At 37.6% G+C, this 14,417-nt stretch overlaps 1 protein-coding gene across 1 annotated transcript; it reads right to left on the reverse strand.

Annotated features, from left to right (window-relative positions):
- Window positions 1–2,713: 2,713 nt before the first annotated feature.
- Window positions 2,714–13,535, reverse strand: LOC119826293 (arylacetamide deacetylase-like). Its single transcript, XM_038347495.1, has 5 exons — window positions 13,354–13,535; window positions 10,042–10,264; window positions 7,985–8,054; window positions 6,820–6,991; window positions 2,714–5,265 (listed from the first exon to the last, which is right to left on the reverse strand). The coding sequence occupies exons 1-5, from the start codon at window positions 13,486–13,488 to the stop codon at window positions 4,669–4,671; spliced, it is 1,197 nt and encodes a 398-aa protein (XP_038203423.1). The 5' UTR covers window positions 13,489–13,535; the 3' UTR covers window positions 2,714–4,668.
- Window positions 13,536–14,417: the final 882 nt, after the last annotated feature.

The raw sequence follows: 14,417 nt of genomic DNA on the forward strand, positions 1-14,417 counted from the left end.
AGAGACAGAAACAGAACAGCATTGGTAGGGAAATTCAGTGGACACTGAATCCATCTGTCTTTATGTTCAACATGCTTATATACCTCACTCCAAAAGAGGACAGGGAGGCAACAGATTTTATTAGCATCATATAAGGGATAGACTTGAATTCTACAATTTTTGGTCAGGGTGGAGCTGACCCACCTCTATACCCAAAACACTAATTAACCATACCCTAGGTCAGAATCTCTTGTTTGTAGGCACACCAGTTGTCAAAAGCTTTGAAAGAGCAAAAGTAAGCTCAGACTCTCTGCCCTCCAGTCAAGGTGGAACAGGCTCACGTCTGTGGGTCCTCACAATTCCTCGCTTTTATTTTAGTTAATAAAGCCTGTGCTTCTGCTACAGGACAAATGACTGTGCTATGCTTGGGGACCTTTTCCCATTTTCCAGATTTACCTGTCAGCATTATATACATTATGTCATGTCTGTCCTGTCTTAGATTGCCTGGGTGGGAGGAGCAGGGGGCAGGAATCTTGCCTATCTCTGACTACCAGCCTCTGTGAATAAAAGGTTAAAAGAGAAGGCATCTCGGCTCTGTGCACCTTTGAGCCAATTTTCTGTCAAGAGTTAGTCATATGTAAACAGATAATGCTTTGTGATACATATACTCCTATATCTGCAACATCTACTAATAAAGGAGTGGAGGAGGACCAGAGGAGGGACTGCCTTTTTAAATTGGTGTAGGGTATTTTTAACAGTTTTCAGCTACAATCAAAATTCAAATTTGTCCTTTTAAACATATCAAATCTAAGGACCTACCATGTCAAATATGTCTCAGACAAGCTCTAATATTTTTCTAATCAATAGCATCTTCATAATGAACTAAAGCAGTTATAAACATTAACAGGTCAGTGCCACAATCCTAACATAGAAATTAGCAAGAAATACACAATATGTCAAATCATAATTCTCTTAAATCTATTCTAACCAAAAGACAAGAAAAGGTTTTTGTGATGGGTGAGCTATGAGTCTTTTTTTCTCTCCTATAGTCCAACTGCTTTGGTACTTTTAAGTTTCAAAGATAAGTCTGAACTGTCCCAGTCCCTGAGCAGCAGCAGAAACTTTTATGCTATCTTTGAAGAGGGACTTCGGCCACCCTTTGTGATGAGTCTTTTTTCCTAGAGGGGAAAATTGAGGTCTCAGTTCTCAGGTTCTTTATTTCAACAGCAGACTGAATGCCATACTGGCAAAACTGGGTTCTGTGTCTCAAGACATAGTATGGATAAGCTGTCAAACATTCAGTCAGCATTCTTGGACCAGCACCAAAGTAAACAGGACTTAGTAAGGTCTAGGAATTTGTCCAGTCGGTTCACAAGAACAACTGGGGATCACCATGATCCTTTCTCATAACTGTGGCATGATGACATAAGTCGGGAACATAGGTTCAGGATTTTCACTCCAACTCTTCTGTGGGCCATCAGTGGTTACGACATCATCAGGGCTGGCATATTCTTTTTTTATTTTTATTATTAAAAATTTCCACCTCCTCCCCACCTCCCCCTCCCTTAACTCCCCTCCCCCTTCCTTGCCAGTCCAAGGAGCAGTCAGGGTTCCTTGCCCTGCGGGAAGTCCAAGGTCCAACCCACTCCATCTGGGTCCAGGAAGGTGTGCATCTAAAGAGACTAGGCTCCCCAAAAGCCAGTACATGCAGTAGGATCAAAACCCAGTGCCATTGTTCTTGGCTTCTCAGTCAGCCTTCATTGTCCTACACGTTCAGAGAATCCGGTTTGATCCCATGTTTTTTCAGTCCAGGTCGCGCTGGCCTTCGTGAGGTCCCATTAGACCAAGGGCTGGCATATTCTTTGCTATATATATCAGACTAGACATTCCAGAAGCCATTTTGCTTTAGCCTCTTTCTGTCAAAATACACAGACACACCATCGACCTGCTATTTTTGTTGTTGATGTTTTTTTTGTTTTTTGTTTGATTTTTTTTTTTTTTTTTGGTTTTTTCGAGACAGGGTTTCCCTGTAGTTTCTAGAGCCTGTCCTGGAACTAGCTCTTGTAGACCAGGCTGGCCTCGAACTCAGAGATCCACCTGCCTCTGCCTCCTGAGTGCTAGGATTAAAGGCGTGCACCACCACTGCCCGGCTTGACCTGATATTAATACAGGACAGTGTCCTTTCCATAATCCAGTACAAGTGTCTTTCTACCTTGCTTTAATGAAGGTCGCCTTGGTGCTGTCATGCCAAGATCTGTCCAAGGCAGATTGTTGATGGGCATCCATATTCAAGAAATTTAGGTAAAGGGACATTATTTCAGGCATTATGTAGCACCTGAGGGTATAATTCTCATTTTTTAATATTTTGAAGCTGTGTTTTCAAGGAGCCTTGGGCACACTCCACAATTTCTTTTCCTTAAGAATTATAAGGAATTCCTGTTTTATGTTTGATATCCATTGAGATCAAATTGCTGAAATGCTTTCTTAACATATTCAGACCCATTGCCTGTTTTTATAATTTTAGGAATTCCCATATATAAAAAACACTATAAGCAATGAGTTATTACATGCATAGAGGCTTCTCTAGTTTGTGCAGAGGTCACTAAGAAACCTGAGTATGTATCAATTGTTACATGTACATACCTTAACATGCCAAACTCTGTGATATGATTTGCTGTACCAGGTGTTCCAGGAGTTAAGGCAGTCAGACACTTAAAAGAAATCCCACGCTAGCTCAGAAATAAGAAATAGGCATTTATTAAAGGGTAAACTCACAAATCAGAGTTCTCTGCTTGACCGGCTGAATCATGCAACCCAAAGGAGCAGCAAAACCGGGCACGAAGCCAGGGGAACGAGAGGGAAGGGGCACATGCACACTCTCAGCTTCCATGTAAATAGTAAGAGAGGCCACACCCTAGTAAGGAGGCGAATACACGTTGTAATACTTCCTACAGCAATTTGCCATAAATGATTATGAAGCAAAACTCAAAGATTTACTCCCAGGTGAGGTACAGGTAAATGTTGTGGGCATATATCATATTCCTTAACAATCGAGTGAATAATTTCTCTTCCTAATCCAAATTGTTTCCTTAAACTTTTACTGTTTTGATGATGTAGAGCATGTGATTGTCGGCAAGATAACTTGAAATAAGGCAATCAATTTTGTAAACTTCTCAGCCGCCAGGTCAGACATGCTTAATCTTACCAGGTAAGCCACCACCTCATGGTGCTACACAGATTATTAGAAATGGGTTAATCAAGATGTGAGAGATAGCCAATAAGAGGCTAGAGCTAATGGACCAAGCAGTGTTTAAATGAATACAGTTTCTGTGCAATTATTTTGGGTAAAGCTAGCTGGCGGCTGGGAGCTGGGTGGCAGGACGCAGCCCGCAGCTCCTTCTACATAGGTCATATTCATCAGGCCCCTTATTCTGGGATTAGTAAACTTTAAAGGTGACATGGTCTTCAGAGTTTTCATGTTGTTTCTGTTTCAGGGGTAGGATTACACATCTGAAGCTAAAAGTAAAAGTGTGGGTTAGAAGTTGGAGGTCTGTGGACTTGAGACTTGTCATCCTTGGAGCTAAGCAAGCTGAGAAATGTAGATTTGGGTCTCAGGATCCAGTACCCTCCTTACCTGAAATATACTTCTATAGTACTTAATGAATTATATAAAAATTTCCCATTGAATATTCGAATTAATTCATTTCTTACCTAATCCTGTTAACAAGGCATAATTGCATCCATTTTACTGGTGCAGAAAATAAATATGCATGCAAGCTCATACAAGCAGAAAAGAGATTAGTATAATGTATTGAACTTAACCACACAATCAGAGCATTTTCACTGAATCAGTGGGAAGCAAAACTAGAAAATTCAGAAATTAATGTTACTACTTTATGGATCTACTTCCAAGGTCCTTTGAACAGAATGCTGTATGCAAAACCTCATTCTCTTGGAAATATAAAAGAAGAACAGAATGAAATATGCACATTTGTTATAAGCACATGGATTTTGAACTAAAACGGTGAAATTCTTCTCAATATTAATGAACTGATAAAATGTTATCAACATTAAAATAATTTAAAGTAAGCATTGGGTAGTATGAAACTTCAGAAACTATATAAATTATGCTTTACTTTGAAGCCTAGCTTAAAGTATACATCAAGAGCATAGGGCAAATTTGATCAGATTTCATTTTAATGATGAAGTATAAAATTAAGTTTAGTTTCCAAATCTAAAGCATTGCTGTTGTGACTACATGGACTTGAGAATCATTCCTGCAATTGGTATCTACATTTGGAACATATGTTATTGTTTCACTTCGTTAAGCTCCAATTTTCTTACAGGTATAATAATAATGGATAGGAAAAGAGCACCGTAGAATTGTTACAGAATCTGGACCTGGACACATGGCTCAGTGGGTAACGCACCTGCTTCACAAGCACATGAATTTAGATTGTCTGCACCTACATAAACCCTGGTTTGCAGGTGTGTTTCTGTAGGTAAATACAGGAGGAGTAGAAAGATGTCTGTTAATAATAAATAACAGTAACAAAACACAGAAGCTACCAACTCCTTAGGAACAACAGAGGTTTTAAACAGGATATGAAACCTCAGAATCATGGTTTTTCCTAGTTTATTCCTTTTTTGTTATTTATGTATCTTCAACAAATCAGTGAGTAGCTTTTGCTATAGATTTTTCATTAGCCAAGTCAAGTACTGATTTTGCATCATGTGTGCAATTTTAAAACCATGAAGGGTAAATGCTCCATGGAATCCATCCTCAATGTGGTGATGTGTCACCTGAACTCCAACATTCTGAAGCCGCGTGACATACATGAGTCCATCATCTCTTAGGACATCATACTGACAAGTGATGATATAGGTCAGAGGTAAGTGACTCAAAGTGTTGTCGTTGGCCAACAGAGGGCAAGCCTTCACATCTAGGAACCCTGGGTACTTTTTAGACAGTTCAGAACTACCAGGAGTGGGACTCTTGTAGACGTGACCTTTCTTATATCTCTCAGGGAGTAAGGAACTCCAGTTTACAAATTGGAACAGATGGCTGGATTCCAGAGGTACATGTTGGTTGAGAAGCATGGCTTTCTCCAGGGTTCGATCTGTAGTAAAGTATTCACTCCAGAACCTGGCCATCAATGAGGGGGATAAAATTGGAAAATATGAACCTTCTTGATACGATGGTAAATTTATATCAAGAGCCTGAAGAGCAGGATATATTAAGGCCTGAACCTTGAGTTTTGTCTTGACATCTGGATCCTGTATGAGCTGAAAAGGAATTAAAAACACATTGGAATGGACATTTTAATAGGTCTTTTTCATCTGGAAATAATATGTAGAGATGAGATAAATTCAGATAATCAGATACAACAAAAATATCTTACAGAATTTTCCAATTTTCTATATTGTCAGTGTCTATTCCTTAATGCAATATTGACATCATGTAGACATATTTTATGCAATGCACACGATTCAATCTCAAAAAATACCAAGAAAATGCTATGCCATATTTCTCCAGAAAGTACTTTTATGATTTTGGCAAGTCATGTATTATTAAATATGTTAACCAGCCAAAACTCAGGGAAGATGATGAGAGGCAAGTCTCTAACTGTTATGAACATTGTTTTTCTCTGACACCGAGAGTCAGTCATCTCAACATACTATAGAAGAGGTGGTTTTTTGAATGTCCCATCTAGAAGAATGAGGGGAGGTTCTTCTATTTGACATCACAGTTGTAGCCCTGAGTGGGTATCAACATTCATCTTAGGAAAAAGAATCCTTTAAGTAGTACATGTTACCAAAGACAAGGCAATGTAGTTAGGGTTTAATGCATGAAATATCTTTGTCTTGAAAATGTTTTAGGTCTAGAAATGTTCTGCTTCCTCTCAGTCTGTATTGGTCTATAGCATATTAAATGATATTTTATATAGATATTAAGTAACTATGAGTCAGAAATCTTTAAAAAAGACAGAAGTTGGAATTTATGAAAGTAAGGTTTATAATGCAACATGGAAAACAAACACATGCCTACAGTGATTAGGATAAATGGGTAAATCCACAATCAGGTACTGCTTTAGTTCCAAAACTTCTTGTCTCTTGACGTGTACTTCATGCTGTACCTGGCTTCCTTCCAGAGCAATGAGGCATATACAATATAGAATTAAAACTGTGGAATATATTCTACACTTGTTTTACAGATATTAGAACAAACCACAGAATTTGTAGTTTCTTTCCTCTGGATATAAAGAAGGTACTTTAAATGTAGCAGTGTACGGCACAAAATGTACTCATAGCAGCTAACTATCCTAAAAGTTTATGAGCAACTCAGATCTGAAAATGATCAATCCTCTGTCAAGCAAATGGTAGCTGTAAACTGACCAATTACATTCTTAGTTCTCTGTACTAACATCTCTCCTTTAGAAATTTTCATTATTCCATTATCAAGAGATATGAAATCAGTTCTGGCATCCTCCGACTGTTAATATTACAGTTACCATGTTCTCAGTTTTGGCGACTAGTGTCATTGACCAACTTTACTAGTACAACTTATAATATGTACGGGATGTTACCTAACTGGCCATAATAATCATATTCAACCAAAAGCCTAGAAATTGTATTTTGTCATAGTATATATAAAAAAGAAAACACTGACATAAAACACACATAGAAACACTACATAGACAAATCAAATGTGTCCTAACATCAGTGCAGGCGTTTCTCTAATATTTTAGCATGGTAATAAAATAGCATATTTTCACTGATCTTTCACAGGTCTGAAGCACATATATTTACATATAGGGTGTCTTAAGACCTCAAACAAACCTGTTGGGTCACAGCTGCAGCCAAGTTCCCACCAGCACTGTCCCCAGCTACACCAACTCTTCGAGGATCTACGCCATATCTTTCAAGAATGTCTTCCTGTAAGAACCATCGTAAGGCACTGTATACATCTTCAAACTGACGTGGGAAATGATATTTGGGGGCCAAGCCATAGCTGTGTGAACAATAATTGTTTCAAATGAATGAAATTTAGTTTCATATGGCATCTCTCTAAAATAAAAGGCCAATTTTCTTTTAATAAACACAATTTTAAGTTAGCTATATACCCATGGATATATTTCACCCCCAAAACTTGCCTGATTTCATCATTATACTAATAAAAACTTGAGTAAAACAATTGAATTCTCCTTGAGGCAAAATAAAAGAATGAAAACTGCAGCAGGAAATACATTTCCGAATACATTGTCCAGCTTTTTCATTTTACTGTTGTTATATTTGATTGGAAATTAGTCAGTGACAAACAAATCCTATTAATTTAATGTTTAAACTTTACCTAATAAAAAAGCAGTATGTGACTATTGTGTTTTATTAATTACTTAGTTATTCAATTTGTTCCTATCAAATTGATTTCTTATCAATTGTTCTCTTAGTATGTGATTTGCCTGTTTCCACCTGCAGCTTGAGGACAAATTGCTTTCAATGATGGTTTTGCCATGGCACATGGTAAATTAACCCCTTAAGTGCAGTTTGCCATATCATCCCCAGAAAGACCACATCATGTAGGGAATATATGTTTCTCAGTTCACATACAGATAAACTAAACTGAATTAATAGTATATAACATGTACAAAGTGTCAAGGCAAAGTTTCAAACCTTATTTGGATGTGATTCTCTAAGTACTCAGCCTGCTGAAGGAAGCTATGCAGGTCACTGGTACGTGTTATGCACCGGTGTTACTGTGTTCTAATGATTGCTGAACTTTCTCTTTTCAGTCCTGGTTGATTTTAAGTGTTTTGTTTTGCTTTTTGTTTGTTATCTCTGAGTCTATTCTTGCCAACTCGAGTTCACTTTCTCTTTGCTCACTCTCTTAATTTCAGTTAAAATATTCCAGTAATAACCCCCTCAAAATAAAATGTGACCAAGAGTGTTAGTTTCTTGCTACACAAAACACGTGACTAAACATTAAAGAAGCAAACCACAGTCTTACTCAGTTGACACGACAACAGCATCGAGTCTATCAGCTGTCTTTCTTGCCAGAAGGTCATACATAGAAAGAGCTGAAATTGAGAAAACTGAGTGTCAAGTGAACTGCTGGAACAGCATGTCATCAAAAGCACAGCAGTGCACAGTGCTCCTCACAGACAGTGTACAACAGCTTGTACTCTTGACAGCACTTCTTCGTCAATGTAGAAAATGAATCCTTGGCCATTTTCACATAGACACAGTCAAGGGCTTGCTCTATTAGCTTCACACTGCCTAGTCTAAAGCACTGCTATTCATTGAATGTCCATAACTTTTTGCATTTAGCAAATGTTAAGTGTTGAAAGTATACATGACTATACCCCTGCTATAAGCTACTGAACTCTGGCCTTGCTGAGACTGATACGCACCAATGCAGTTGATATGAATGCTCACTGTCCCTTCACCTGGAGCAGATAATCAGATGCTTCTGATAAATGCCCCATAGCCCAATCTTTGCCAGCCCTGGATCTAATAACTGCTGAATATGGGGGGGGGTTTGCTTGATATTGGGGGAAGAATATTGTTTCTGTGTAGATGAATCAAATGTAGTTGAAACTAATATCAGCTGATTTACTCCAAACTCTGCAAAGAACTGCTCTCCAAATTCCAACCCATTGAGCAACTTAGTTGGTCCTATAACCCCTTGTTTTCCTGACTCCTACTCTTAATCTGTCTTCCAGTTGTACTACATTTTATTCTGATGCTTGCCTCCTGCTTTATTGTGTTCCTCCAGTGGCACATCACCATGAATTTATTACCACCCATCAGGTCATTGTACACTACCAGGCCCTGGACCCTTGTGATACAGATGACAGGCTCCTCAGTACTCACAATGACACTACTCCCTTATGAAATAAAACAGGGAGATGTTGGGAGGGCTGCTGTTCAGAACATGAACATGGCCTGGCAGCTCTCTCCAAGCTCAGCAACATAAAGGACTCCCTCCCCAGTGAGGCTGCCTGCTCTCTTCCTGGCCTTATCTGGAAAATGTCTCTGGGCCCAGATACCTGACTTATCTCAAGCATGACTCATGACAGGGTTCCCCCAAACACTGTTCCCCTGCTTATCACATGGTAATTATATGATAGGCTCTAGCCATTTTCATAGGGCTGTGCAGCCACTAACCCAGCTTTATGATAGGAGTATGCTTTTTAACACAAATTAGGTGATTCCCCAGTTGCCATCTCCGAACCTATGTATAAAGTTGAGTTGTCTCGCAGAAGTCATATCCTGGAGAGCTAGCTCTGTGGTATCTACAGCGTCTGAACCCTGTTCTCCATTTCTGCTCCTTCTACCCTCTTGGACCAGTGGTTGATGATCCCCGAGGAAGAAGGAAAATCGCAATTACCTCCCATGTTCTCAAGGCCAAATGAACTTATTCCCTTCCTCAAGTCTCAACTTAAATTCCAGAACACCTCAAATCCCTCTATCTTAAAATCAAGTTGTAAAAATGTTATACTCTACTAATGCTCTTATGAAACATGTACATTATAAAATATGTAAGATATATTGGCTACATTAGTTATAGGCAATATGTTTACATTCAATAAAGTAAAATTATAATGAATACAATTACATGCAGTAAAATGTTATATAATCTACATGGAACAAATGAAATATATAAAATCAAAAAAAATAGTATGTTCAGCTCTGTGTTTTCATGACTAACATCTTTGTTCTGACTTCCTCCAGATTAACGCTTTATGAAAGACCACAGTCACCATCTCAATTTGCTGCTATTTCGCCCACTATTCAGTTCACCCCCACTTTGGGTCTCACTACAGCATTCCATCAATTCTACAATAATAATACCATATATTCAAGAAACCCTTCCTCTTCTTACCTGAGATTGTCTACAGTTCTTAGTAGTAATGAATACCCATCTCAGAAAAGAACGCATTTCAAACAATTGAAGCATTATTATATCTTATTATATTATTATGACTAACATATGTAAGTGTTTAAAGTGGAGTGTATCACATTTTGTGGAACAAACAACAGTGTTCAAGGAAAGGGACGTACCAGCACTCCCCAAACACCAGCCACCACCGTGAATATAAAACAGGCCCCTCCTGAGCGTCTCTGACTTCCTTTTGGGCATGTATATGCGAACAGGAACACTGCTGAAAGCTGTGTCTATTACAGTGACATTTTCATCAGAAGTGGCCAGGACTTCTTGAAATCTACTAAACAATTGTATTGTGCTCATGAGATGATTGATTCCCAGAAGTTCAGCAATAGAAGCCTAAATGAAGAGGAGAAAGATGATTAAAATTGTATCTCTCTCCATGTTTGTGTGTGTGTGTGTGTGTGTGTGTGTGTGTGTGTGTGTGTGCAGATCGTTGAGTCCCTTTTGCTCTGCCCACTGTAGATGATGTTCCCTGAGCCTAAGGTATAGGGTAGTGTTGTGGACTTATCAGTTGATACCGAGCACTCTCATAATTAATTTGTGTACTTTATGAACTGTACTTCTTTTCATTTTTTAAATTTATGTACATCAGTGTTTTGTTCATTAGCACTGATGTTTGTATGAGGGTGCCAGGGACCCTGGAACTGGGTTACAGATAGTTGTGATCTGTCATGTGGAAGCTGGGAATTGAACCTGGATCCTCTGGAAGAGTAGCCAGTGCTCGTAAATGCTGAGCCATCTCTCCGTTGCCTGTTTTTAAATTAATTTTAATTTTATCATTTGTTTCTTTGAATTTTTGCTTTTGAGTTCTCTTATATCCTAGGTATTAACCTTCTATCAAATATATAGCTGGCAAAGGGTCTCTCCCTCTAAGGGCTTCCTCTCCATGCCGCTGAGAGTTTTCCTGGCTGCTCAGGCGCTTTTGAGTTTTTTGAAGTTCCATTTTTCAATTGTTGATATTAATTTCTATGTAACAGGTGTCTCACTCAGAAAGTCTGTCCCCACACCGATGTCATGCAGGATGCCCACACTTCCTTCTAGCACTTTCAGAATTTCAGGTTTCACATGGGGTTGTCTGATCCATTTGGAGTTGATATTTTTGTGCAGTATGATAGATAATGGTTTCTTCTACATGTTCACATACAGATGTCCTAGTATTATTTATTGAGGATGCTGTCTTTTCTCCAGTATGTGTTTTGGATCTTAATCAAATATGAAACAGCTTTATTAATGTGAATTCCTATTAGTATGCATGTCTGCCTGTGCTATTACCATCTAAAACACTTTATGCTTTTTATAATTTTGTCATGAAAACATGGCATACATTCTTTTTATAATTTTCACATATATAATTTCACATGTTATGTAGAATATTTTACTTTTGGTAAACACATTGCAATTTTTCTTTGAAAGTTTTTTCATACACTATGTTTGATTATGTTTTCCCCTCCTTCAACTCAAAACCTCTCCAACTCCCTACCCATCCAACTTTATGCTCTCTCTCAAAAGAAAAGAAAACACACTAAAACTAAAACCAAAACAAAGCAAAAAATTAAGAATACAATAAAATGTCAAAGCAAAAAATAACTATACTCTTAACAAAGGCTCAGGAATAAAGTCATATTATATTATCCCCTATATATTTTATTAAAACATGCTTATTAATGGTCCCAGATACATACATGAAAGATTTAAAATTGGTTTTAAATTATGAAACATATCCAAATTATTTGTATATGGTTGGACACTAGGACCATTTTGAGAGTTTTGAATCATTATATACTGGCTTTATATCTTTATATTAAAATTAAGTTACTTTTTCAGTTCCAGGTATTAAAGTTAATTCTTAAATGCCTACATTTCATTTAGGCCCAGTTAAGAATATTTAGTAACTAATTTTTCAAAAGCAGCAATTAAAGGAAGGAGGGAAAGAAATATGAAGAGAGGAGAGGAAAACTTAGTGAAAGAAGAGGGAGGAAAGGAAGGGACAGAGATTGCCTTGAGTCTCAGAAGAGACTTTGAACTTTGGAGTTTTAAATAGCATTGAATCTGTTATAGACTACAGGGACTTTGAAGTTGGACTGAATGCATTTTTGCATTACAATATGACTACAAGCCTATGTGGCAGGGAGAGGAAAGTGATAGTTTGAATAGAAATGCCCCACATAGGCTCATAGGCAGTGGCACTATTAGGAGGAGTGGCCTTGTTGGAGGAAGTGTACAACTGGATTTGAGTTTTGAAGTAACAGAAGCTCAAGCCAGTCCCACTTTTTCTCTCTTCCTGCTGACTGAAGATCTGAATATAGAACTACTCTCAGCTACTTTTCCATTAACATGACTTTAAACCGCTGTGCCTTCCATTATGACTGTAGACTAAACCTCTGAAACTGTAAGCAAGCACCAACTAAATACTTTCTTTAATAAGAGTTGCTGTGGTTATGGTTCCTCTTCACAGCAGTAGAACACTGACTAAGAAGACTTCATACATGAAGAGTGTATATACATATGTATATATACATGAAGAGTGTATATACATATGTATATATATGGAATTACTCCACAATACTGACACCTCACAGAAGCTATAGACTATCAAACAAAATGCCCAGACATGGTATACATCCCTTTGCATTATATGTCAGGAAGTTCCAAGAGACTACATGTAGTTTTGTAGGTTAAATATTGCATATATCTGTATATGCAGACATTATAGCATTAAGATTCCTTAAATATGAAAATTGAATAAAAACGATTTAACTGCATTCCCAAGACACAGTTGAAACTGTCAATGAACAGCCAAGTTAACAATGCAAGAAATGTACACCTAACATTCAAGTAAAATGACATTTACTATACATAAACAGTGCAAGTATTCAAAAAGGAAATAAACAAGGAAATTTAATCAGAAATATGATAAGACTATATGGTTCACTAACAAAATGACATTTACTCTAAGTGTTCAGTGCGAGTATATAAGACTATATGATACACTGCTTCAGAAATGAATTCTTAAAATATCATAGTCTATCAAAAAACAGAATTATAGGAACTCAAGGACTAAAGAGAGAGATGTTGTAAGATTATTGCTAACCAGAAGGAAGAAAAGAATAAATACACTGTTACCAGCCCAAGAGTTCTACCCCGACTTCTGTAATTAAACAGAGGACTATTCCATTCTTCCTTCCCTGAAGCTGATACTTTAAGCAGCTTCACCTGACAGTACTGTACAACACACACTCTCCATCCTTGCTCCCTCTTCTTTCTCCTCTGTCAGCTTCTTCCCTGTTGCAGTCTATCCAGGGATTAAACCTGGAGACTGGGGATGCGCAGAAACTTCTCAACCCCTATTTTCTTTCTATTAAATTATTCAGTATTCATAAGGCTGATAAAGTTCAGAACTTACTGTTTGTTCTTACAGAACTTACCAAATCCATGAATACGCTTTCTGTTTTGATTTTGAGTATCAGTTTCCAAGGCTCCTCAATATCACCTGGAAGAGGGATATAAACATAATAAGCTACAAGGACCACAGTGATGAGAAGCAAAATGGTTTTCCCCATGTTTCTCTCTGCTCATTCTACTTCGGCAGTTCAGAAAATGAAGGTGTTTTTCAAATTTTTGGAGGTTGAATTTTAACCTGCCGTAAAGTGTTATCTAACTTATTAAGTACAAATTCCACTGCACAACTGGTTCTTGCAAAAGCTCTCCAAAACCCGTTTTTCTTATCATAATCCCCACGCAGAGTTTTCAAAACAGAATTTCTCTCTTCAAGTTACTTCCAATCTAGGAACCAGACCCTGTTTCTATGCTAATTTGTAAAGAAACGTAATCATAAGAAAAATAATGCCTTCAGACTCTCTGTTCTGTGTATAAAGGGTATTGAAACAACCAGGAAACCTAGTGTGTGCATCAATTACAAACTAAGAGAAGACTAAGGGCACCTTTAAAGTAATGCGAACTTTGGAAAGGAAATTCCTTCCTCTCCCTCTATGCCTTACTATGTCCCCTGCTGAGAAACTTCAGCAGATTTTTTTAATGAGTGTTCAATTTCACTGCTTAGGAAATTCTTTTTTATTTGTTTTGCTTCTTTTATTTTGAGATTATGATAAAATTACATCATTTTCCCTCCCTGTTTACAGCTCAGTTGGTCCCAGTCTAGACAATTCACTTATAAAAACTGTTTCTCTTTATTTTATATTTGGCTGTCTTGGTAGTTAAAAGTGCCACCTTCCTACCTCCAGTCTAGTATTCTCACCTAAAATCTGATGTCTCTGTCAGTCTGTAAAATTTATAGCTGCCAACAGCAAACCCACAGAAAAGTCACTTTCTGTTCTAAGCCCTATTTGCTTGGATAGTAAATGACTCATTCATTGAATGATTAAATCATTTTATTGAGTTTGGAGCATGTTCCACGTCAAATCAAACTGTGGACTTTATTTTCTCTAGAAAGTTCATCCCATCACTTCGTCTTCCTATCAGCATGGGAGCA

The sequence above is a fragment of the Arvicola amphibius genome, chromosome 11, assembly GCF_903992535.2.
Source record: "Arvicola amphibius chromosome 11, mArvAmp1.2, whole genome shotgun sequence".
Lineage (NCBI taxonomy): Eukaryota > Metazoa > Chordata > Mammalia > Rodentia > Cricetidae > Arvicola > Arvicola amphibius.

What these genes read in the sequence shown, in the direction of transcription:
- LOC119826293 (XM_038347495.1), bottom strand. Translation starts at nt 13,488, where the DNA reads ATGGGGAAAACCATTTTGCTTCTCATCACTGTGGTCCTTGTAGCTTAT. An exon ending in CTGGTGTTTGGGGAGTGCTG is followed by an intron (nt 8,055 to 10,041) that starts GTACGTCCCTTT and finishes TCTCAATTTCAG; the next exon opens with CTCTTTCTATGTATGACCTT. An exon ending in GCTGTTGTCGTGTCAACTGA is followed by an intron (nt 6,992 to 7,984) that starts GTAAGACTGTGG and finishes TTGTTCACACAG; the next exon opens with CTATGGCTTGGCCCCCAAAT.